Source organism: Mustela putorius, unplaced genomic scaffold (assembly GCF_011764305.1).
Source record: "Mustela putorius furo isolate JIRA1106 unplaced genomic scaffold, ASM1176430v1.1 tig00000127_pilon_pilon_pilon, whole genome shotgun sequence".
Taxonomy (NCBI): domain Eukaryota; kingdom Metazoa; phylum Chordata; class Mammalia; order Carnivora; family Mustelidae; genus Mustela; species Mustela putorius.
In genome coordinates this window covers 10,744,181-10,752,660 of record NW_025421288.1, presented here as the reverse complement: position 1 = coordinate 10,752,660, position 8,480 = coordinate 10,744,181, and the positions used below count along the sequence as shown (strand labels likewise).

The 8,480-nt window shown below is 45.2% G+C and overlaps 1 protein-coding gene across 1 annotated transcript; it reads left to right on the top strand.

The window, feature by feature from the left end:
- Positions 1–393: 393 nt before the first annotated feature.
- Positions 394–8,211, top strand: LOC123386915. The gene is made up of 3 exons (XM_045065150.1): positions 394–2,133; positions 3,721–3,776; positions 7,962–8,211. The coding sequence occupies exon 1, from the start codon at positions 496–498 to the stop codon at positions 1,558–1,560; it is 1,065 nt and encodes a 354-aa protein (XP_044921085.1). The 5' UTR covers positions 394–495; the 3' UTR covers positions 1,561–2,133; positions 3,721–3,776; positions 7,962–8,211.
- The last annotated feature ends 269 nt before the right edge of the window (positions 8,212–8,480 follow it).

Genomic DNA, 8,480 nt, shown 5'->3' with positions numbered 1-8,480 from the left:
AGTCACCTGGAATCGGGCGTGGTTTCCACCCGCTCCTCTGCAGCTCCGCCTTTTGATTGGCTACCAGGTTCACCGTGAGCGACCCCATTGGCTACCACGCCTGTCGTTCCCTTGCTTGGCTCCAGCTTTTAAGGGGAAGCACGTAACCCAGGGCCGGGAACGGACCACAGCATGGGGCCTGGGGTCGGGGGTTCTGGGGTTACGGTGGTGTCGAGCCACGTCAGCAGCCCCTCCCCCGCCCCCAGGCAGGCAGTCTGTCGCTGCCGCAGCTCCAGGCCGTGCCTCCCAACCGACTCGCGCGCTCTGCGCGTGCGCACTTGGCCCGTCGCGCGCCCTCCGGGCGGTGGGCGAAGCGACGAGCCAGTGGGCAGGGTGGGAGGCTGGGAGGGTGGGGTGGGGGGAATAGGGAGGAGGGGTGGGAGGGTGGTCGAGGTGTAAGGATGTGGGGTAGTGTCTTTGGGGAAAGGGGTTCCGTTAGAATTTCCGCTCTGGGGCATGAGGGGTCTGCGGGGCAAGCCGCATAGCGTCCTGAGGAGACGCCGCAAGGCTCGGCGCCGGAGCGCCCGAGGCCGGGCCCGGGTCCACGGGTGGTCGCACCTGGACCGAGGAAGCAGAGGGGCACAGATGCTGCGAGAAAATGTGTGGGTGCCCTGGAACGGGCTCGTTGTGATTGGGAAGAGAATGGAGCTCCTGGGTAGAAATACCCAAAAGCCTCCAGTGGGCGACCCAAAGCTTGACCCTCAGCACTGGAGACCGGAAGATGTGGGAAAAGTGGTCTTGAAAGCAAAGTCAGGCCAGAGTCCGGAAAGGACGGATATGAAGTTAGTGCACGGTGTAGCAAGTTCATTACAGGCTCCAGCAGGTTTGGGGGAAAACAGCCCAAAGGAGATGGGGGGGAAACAAGAAATTCGAGACAAAATAGGCGCTGAGTCTGAGAGTGCAGAGACTACAGCAGGGTCTAGGAGAGGGTCTGGCTTTAAAGAGAGGTTGAAATTTAGTGGGGTGGGGATCAGAGGAGAGGACCTGAGATCCGGACCACATACACCAGAGCAGAATGAGGAGGAGCTGAGGTCGAGTGGAGAGCAGCTGAGTGGAGAGAAGCCTAGGTCAAGTGAAGAACAGCTGAGGTCGAGTGGAGAGCAGCTGAGTGGAGAGAAGTTGACCTCAAGTGAGAAGCTGAGTCTGAGTGAAGAGAAGCTGAGGTCAAGTGGAGAGAAGGAGGGCTCCAGGGAAGAGAAGCCAGAAAGTAGCAGAGAGGATTTGAGATCCACTGGAGATAAACTGTCAAGTGCAGACAAGCTGGAGGGTTCAGGGATGGAGAGTGTAACTGAAGAGACAACTGAAAGAGAGCTAGAAGTGACTAATGATGAAAAACAGAGGAAAATTACCGATGCTGAGATGGAAAATCCTTTTGAAAGGGTGGAAGGGAGTGATGAGCTACAAGAGACTGAGGAAGCAGTGGGAGTTGAGAAGGATGTCTTGGGCGGAGTGAATGATCCTCCTGAGGAATCTGTTTCTATTGAAGAGAAAGAGGTTACAGATGAAGGTGATGATGAGTGAGGCCGATGAAGGAGTGGAGCTAGCGAAGGAAACAGAGACAGCGGAAGTGGTGAAAGTCAAGGAGGAGAAATTAGAGCCAAGCAGAGAGGTACTGACTGTGAAGAAGTAAATATAAGAGAAGAAAGGAGAGGCTGGGAATGAAGAGCTTTTGAGGATGGAGGTGGAGGCTAGGGCCAAAGGAAATGAAGAAGAATGAGAACAAGGGGAATGAGAAGATTTCAAGGAGAAAAAAAAAAAAAGATCTGATAGTGTGTTGCTACCTGGAGGAAACATGGAGATTGTTCTCTTGGAGAAGAGCTGTGACTGACGGGCTTGTTGGGAAATGTTTGAGAAATGGATTTGGGAGGGGCTAGAGGATTTCATTTAGCGTGTGATTGGTTTATAAGATAGAGAAGAATGCATAGTGAGAAAAATGGGGAATGACAGAGGATAAAGGGTAGATAATGAAGGCTGTGAAGGAAGATGCAACCTGGAGTGAGCCAAGAAATCTTCCGAGAGATGATCCTGGAGAGAAACAAGGGGCTCCAAAGTGACACAGGCAAGAGAAAAGAAAGAAGTGGAAAAAAAAAAAAAGTAAGAAGTCAAAGCCCATCATAATGATTATGTGTGTTGGGTTTGCAAGTTATTTCCTTTACTCTTCCTGTACGCCCCTCTCCCATGTAAGACAATTTTACAATCGAATGGGACAGGTCTCTCGCAGGACCCTGTATATCTGGACCAAGCCATCCTCCTGAATCTTCCCTCTAACTAGCCTCCAAATGTAGCCAGAATAATGCTGGGCTCGATTCACCACGATAACCCACCATTTCCATGGATTTCCCTCACCTCCACACATCAGATTTGAGTTACTCAGACTCCATATGAAGTTACCTCAACTGTTGCGTTATTACTGTTTCCATCTTTGAATTGGTTATTCATCTAATCACGTAGACTTTTCCCCTTGTGTCAGTCTTCTTTGGGGCTTTCTCCTATGTCCTATGTCTCCATGCCATCCATCATGCACTCTCATTCCACAGAAGAGAGAAGACTCCCCAGATGCCTGCGGTCAAGGCATCAACGTCAGAAAGTGGGCTCTTAGATCCTGTTTGTCTCTTGGATAGGGTGGAAGAGGTGGCAAAAAGCAGCCATGAATAGTTTGGATGAAAGAAATATTTCACCCTTTTCCCTTTATATACTTTTTTGGGGGAGGAGAGAGAAAGTGGTGGATGGGAGGCAGAGGGAGAGAGAGAATAATTTTTTTAAAAGATTTTTTTAAAGAGATCACAAGTAGGCAGAGAGGCAGGCAGAGAGAGAGAGGAGGAAGCAGGCTCCCTGCAGAGCAGAGAGCCCAGTGTGGGGCTCGATCCCAGGAACCTGGGATCATGACCTGAGCCGAAGGCAGAGGCTTTAACCCACTGAGTCACCCAGGCGCCCTGGGAGAGAGAGAATCTTAAGAAGGCTCCATGCCCAGAATGGAGCTCATTGCTGTGCTTGATCTCATGACCCTGAGATCATGACCTGAGCTGAAACCAAGAATCAGACACTGGACTGATCGAGCCTCCCACATGCCCCTCCTCATGTACTTTTAAAATACTGAAATATTGGGGCATCTGGGTGGCTCAGTCAGTTAAGTGCCTTTAGCCCAGGTCAAGATCCCAGACTCCTGGGATCGAGCTCCACGTTGGGCTCTCCACTCAGTGGGGAGCCTGCTTCTCCCTTTCCCTCTGTAGCTCCCTCTGCTTGTGCACTCTTGCTCTCTCTCCCTCTCTCTCTGTCAAATAAGTAAATAACAACTTAAAAAAAATAAGGTCTTTAATATTGCTGAGGAGTAGAAACATCATATCATAAATATCAAAACAAAAATTTATAGTAGGCTCATGTTTTTTGGTTGCTTTCTACATACTTTTTGCTCATTTCCCCCAAAGCCTCCAAAAGATCTATAAACCTCATGCCACATTTTTGTTCATGTAGTCAAACCTAACCATAATTCATCGATTTTATTTTTTCCCTGGCAATTTCCTTCTTTGAGTCATTTATTCTCTGGGTCTGATGTAGACTGGCTGTATTCTAGGCTTGCCCCATTGCTGTTTTTCTGGGCTTCTTAACACTTCTCTCTGTTCCTCTGTGTTGGATCTCCTACTGCCTGGCTCTTAGATCTTCTCCCTCTTTCTTGTTTTACAGCTTCATTTTGGCCAACCACATCATCTCATAGCTTCCAGAGAAAGAGACCATGGGAGGTAAACTTTGTGACACCTTATCTGCCTGAAAATACTGACTTTTCTCGCATGTTTGATGGATTTGTTGCAAGTCAGAGAGGAGAAATTAGAGCCAAGCATAACATTATTGACGATGAAGGGGTAAATATGAGAGAGGAAGGGAGAGCATCTGAGTCTGCCAGGAGGGGATGGGGATGAAGAGCTACGAAGCTTAGCTGTTACGAGACTTCTAGGTGGGAGATATTTTCCCCTTAGAATTGTAAAGGCATTGCCCTACTCTTTTCTAACTTTTTTTAAAAAAAGATTTTATTTATTTATTTGACAGACAGAGATCACAAGTAGGCAGAGAGAGAGGAGGAAGCAGACTCCCCGCTGAGCAGAGAGCCCGATGCAGGGCTCGATCCCACGACCCTGGGATCATAAGCTGAAAGCAGAGGCTTTAACCCACTGAGCCACCCAGGCGCCCCTCTTTTCTAACTTCTGAATGTTGCTGTTTATAACTTCAGTTTTGTTCTTTTAATACTTTTTTTAATCCTATGAATATGACCTGTTTTTCTTCCCTATGTAAATTACCTGTTTTCTACCACTCTAATGACTCACCCTGCCCTCTCCTCCGGTTTTCTAGGTTCTACAGGACACTGGAGCCCGAGTTAGAGCCCTTGTCTTTTTTTCTACTTGTGTCCCTCTTTTTTAATTCTACTCTCTGTACAATTTCATTAACTTTATCTTGTTATCCTTTCTACTGAGGTTTTTTTTTTTTTATTTCAACTCTCTTATTCACTGATTGCTTCTTTTTTTATGTATTGCATTTCTGTTTTTTGTTTTGTGTACATGTTGTTTTAGATCTCCAAGGAAGAATTTTTCAGTTTTTAAGTGTTCTGCTTTTTCATATTACTTCCTCTGAATTCTACTCCCCCTTTTCTGGACTGTGTGTGTGTGTGTGTGTGTTGGAAGTTTTCCTAAAATGTTTGATCTTACTCTGTGTGCGCAGGTGGGGCTTGTTAATTGATGGTCTTCATATCTTTTTATTTTGTATTATATTTATCCTTTTATTTTCATCTTGGTGGGGTTTGGAGATAAACATATATGTGTGTTCAATCTACCATGTTTGACAAAAAGCCCCCTCCATTACATTTTGATTGTTTTTGATTGATTTCTCAAGTGTAACTCTGATTTTTCATCTTGAAGGTAACTTGCTCTTTCCTTTGTGAATTTTCCTCTGTGAAAACGACGAGCAAAGTGAACAGATAAACTTCAGTGTACAGCAAACTGCTACATCATTTCTTATAAACATGCCATGATTGCTTTCATTTGTGATTTGAAAAAGAATGTGGTCTCTTGGCCGTATTCACCTCTAGCTACTGCCCCATTTTTCTTGCTCCCAGTGGTATGCACAAGTGTGGCCCCCACTGAAGATATACTCACTTCCTAGTCCCAGGAACCTCTCCATATTATGTCATATGGCAAAAGAGTGAATATCACCTTACAAGGCAAAAAATGTGATTGACTTAAAAAGATCTTGAGAGGGAGAGTTTATTCTGGCTAATCTGGATGAACGCTAAATGCGATCACAAGTGTCCTTATAAGAGACAAAGGAGCTCAGACACCCAGCAGATGCGGAGGCCATGTGACCCCAGAGGTAGAGGCTGCAATGGTTCGGCCCTAAGTCAAGGAGTGTCAGAAGCCCCCAGAAGTTGGAAGGACAAATAATGGATTCTTCCCTAGAGCCTCTGTAGGGAGTGTGCATAGCCTTGGCCAATACCTTGATTTTGGACTTTTGGCCTCCAGAAGTTTATTCTCCAGAGAAAATAAATTTCTGGTTTTTTTAGCCATGCAGTTTGTGGTAATTTGTTACAACAGCTAGGAAATTAATACATTCCCTTTACAGCGGAATTCCTCTTAAAAAGTAGTCTATGTTGGGATGCCTGGGTGGCTCAGTTGGTTAAGTGGCTGCCTTCGGCTCAGGTCATGATCCCAGGGTCGTGGGATCGAGTCCCACATTGGGCTCCTTGCTTGGCGGGGAGCCTGCTTCTTCTGCCTCTGCCTGTCACTCTGTCTGCCTGTGCTTGCTCTCGCTTCTCTCTCTATGACAAATAAATAAATAAAATCTTAAAAAAAAAAAAAAGTAGTCTATGCTTTCTCTTTTTTTTTTTTTTAAGATTGTATTTATTTATTCAACACAGAGAGATCACAATTAGGCAGAGAGGCAGGCAGAGAAAGAGGGGGAAGCAGGTTCCCTGCTGAGCAGAGTGCCTGAGGCGGGGCTCAATCCCAGGACCCCCGGGACCATGACCTGAGCCGAAGGCAGAGGCCCCAACCCACTGAGCCACCCAGGTGCCCCTATGCTTTCTTTTTCTGATCCTCTCTCTTCCTTTTTATCCAACTTTTTATATCGGACATTTAAAAATATACAGAAAAATTGAAAGTAGAGCAACAAGCAACTAAATATTCTTTACCAAGATTGAGCAGCTGATAACAGTTTGCTCTATTTACTTTATTCACATGTAGTTCAGCACATATCTCCTAAGAATTAAGACATTCTCCTTCATATAGATAATGCCTGAGCACATTAATTAAAAATTAAGAATAATTTCCTAGGGGCATCTGGGTGGCTCAGGTAGTTAAGCACCTGCCTCCAGCTCAGGTCCTGATCGAGCCCCACATCAGGCTTCCTGCTCAGCAAAGAGCACGCTTCTCCCTCTCCTACTCCCCCTGCTTGTGCTCTCTCTTTCTCTATGTCAAATAAATAAGTAATCTCTTTAAAAAAAAAAAAGAATAAGTCCCTAATATTATTTAATATTCAATCTATATTACAATTTCTTTCGATGTCCCCAAAACATCTTTTATAACCTTTCCCTTGGCCCAGCATCTCATATGCTGAATGTGCTTCTTAATTCTTTTCAATCTATATTAATCTCCTCTAATTTCATTTTTAACAGCTTTGACTTTTTGAAAGAATTCAAGCCTATTTGCTTATAGATGTCCCACATTTTTTATTTACCTGATTGTGTCTAGATTTAGTTCATTCTTCTAACCACTATAGTTTTTATGTACTTGGAGTTGGAGCTATAGGTCCTGGTTTCTTTCTCTGTAGCTCTTACCACCTTCTAACTCCAAGCTTCCCTTCTGTCATTGCTTATTATCCATTTTCCCTCTAGAACAGAAGCTGCATGAGGGAATCCGTGTGTGCCTTCCTGTTGGGTTACCTAGTCTAGTCCACTGTCCAACCAACACATAGTGGGCACTCAGCGTGTACTTGTGGTATGAATTGAAGTCACATTCGGTGACTTTACCTGTGTCAGTATCATTTAACAGCTAAAGAGATGTTATCATTTAACCCTGTTCCTTAGAATACCTCACATTTTTTGAAGCCTCAAGTGCCTGAAAATGTCTTGATTCCACACTGGAGGCGTGTCTAGGTATAGAATTCTCCCTCCGCAGTTCGAAGTCCTGCCCCTTTGTTTTCTTCCTTCATGCTTGGTCATGGAGAATCCACGTCCATCTTGATGCTTGAGCCATTGCATGCGAGCAGGTGATCTGTGCATGTAGTGTGCTTTCTTCTTGCCTCTGCTATTGCCTCTTGTTATTTCTGTTATTTGCCTCATGCCTCTGTTATTTCTGCTTAGTTATTGGTCTGAAGTTTACAGCTTACTTTCTTCTCTTCTCTAGGAACTCTGATCCCACCATTGGATAGTAAAGTAGAGATATAAGGTGTAGGCAGAGTTGAAAAGATAAGCCACCGAAGGCTCAGACCCAGTGGGAGGATCTTCTTGGCAAGTGATGACAGCTGAGAGTTCTGGATTCTTATAATAATCTGAATAATTTCATAGGTACCACGCTAAGCACTTTAAATGCTCTCTGTCATTTAATCCTCCCAACAGCTCTCTGAGATAGAAACTATTACTCTGTAAGCTCTACCATCTAGAAACTGCCAGGCCACGCCCTGAGCCCAGGCAGCCTGATCCCAGAAGGTCCAGAAAACCACTTTCATGAACTGCCCCCTCCCCCGCTCTGTTCCTACTAGATGAGCCCTGCTACTCAGTTCCCAGCCTGTCAGAACAAGGCCTGCAATCCCGCCCAGGGGGTGGGGACTGAGGCTGGGTAACAGCCCTTCCATCTAGTCAATGAAGCTGGTTGAATGAGTGCTTCAGTGGCAAGTTTTTAGGAACATCAGTGCCAAAATTCAGTGTTTATCTTCTCTCCCAGGTCTCTGCCTTCCCAGGATCATCTACTACGAGGCTCCTCTGGTGATTCTCCGGGCACGAAGAAATCGTTGCCTCTCTTATGGGATGCCTACACAGGCATGAGGTCAAGACAGTTGTATGGGTCTCTCAGACTGCATATAAGTCATGAACTGAATAACCAGACTTATTCTTTGGCTGGATTACACTTTCTCCTGGGATACCAGATTCATTCCACTGAGGCCATGGAAACAAAAAAATGAAGATTGAGACACTACAACAGATGGCAGCCACCTTGTAAGTGCAGATATTTTCAATCATCTACATAGCTAGAACTTTGTATATGTAATATCCTTTTTTGCTAAAATTAACCAAAATTAACACATTTGAGGGAATTGAGGACTTCTGAGTGATTTTATATATTTCCAGTATCCTAGTCTTTCTTTGGATAGTCCCAAAGATCCCTGTTTCTTACCACGAGATGTGTTAAAAATGACATTATTATTTGGGTTTTGTCAAATGCCCCCTCTGCTGGTCCCGTTAA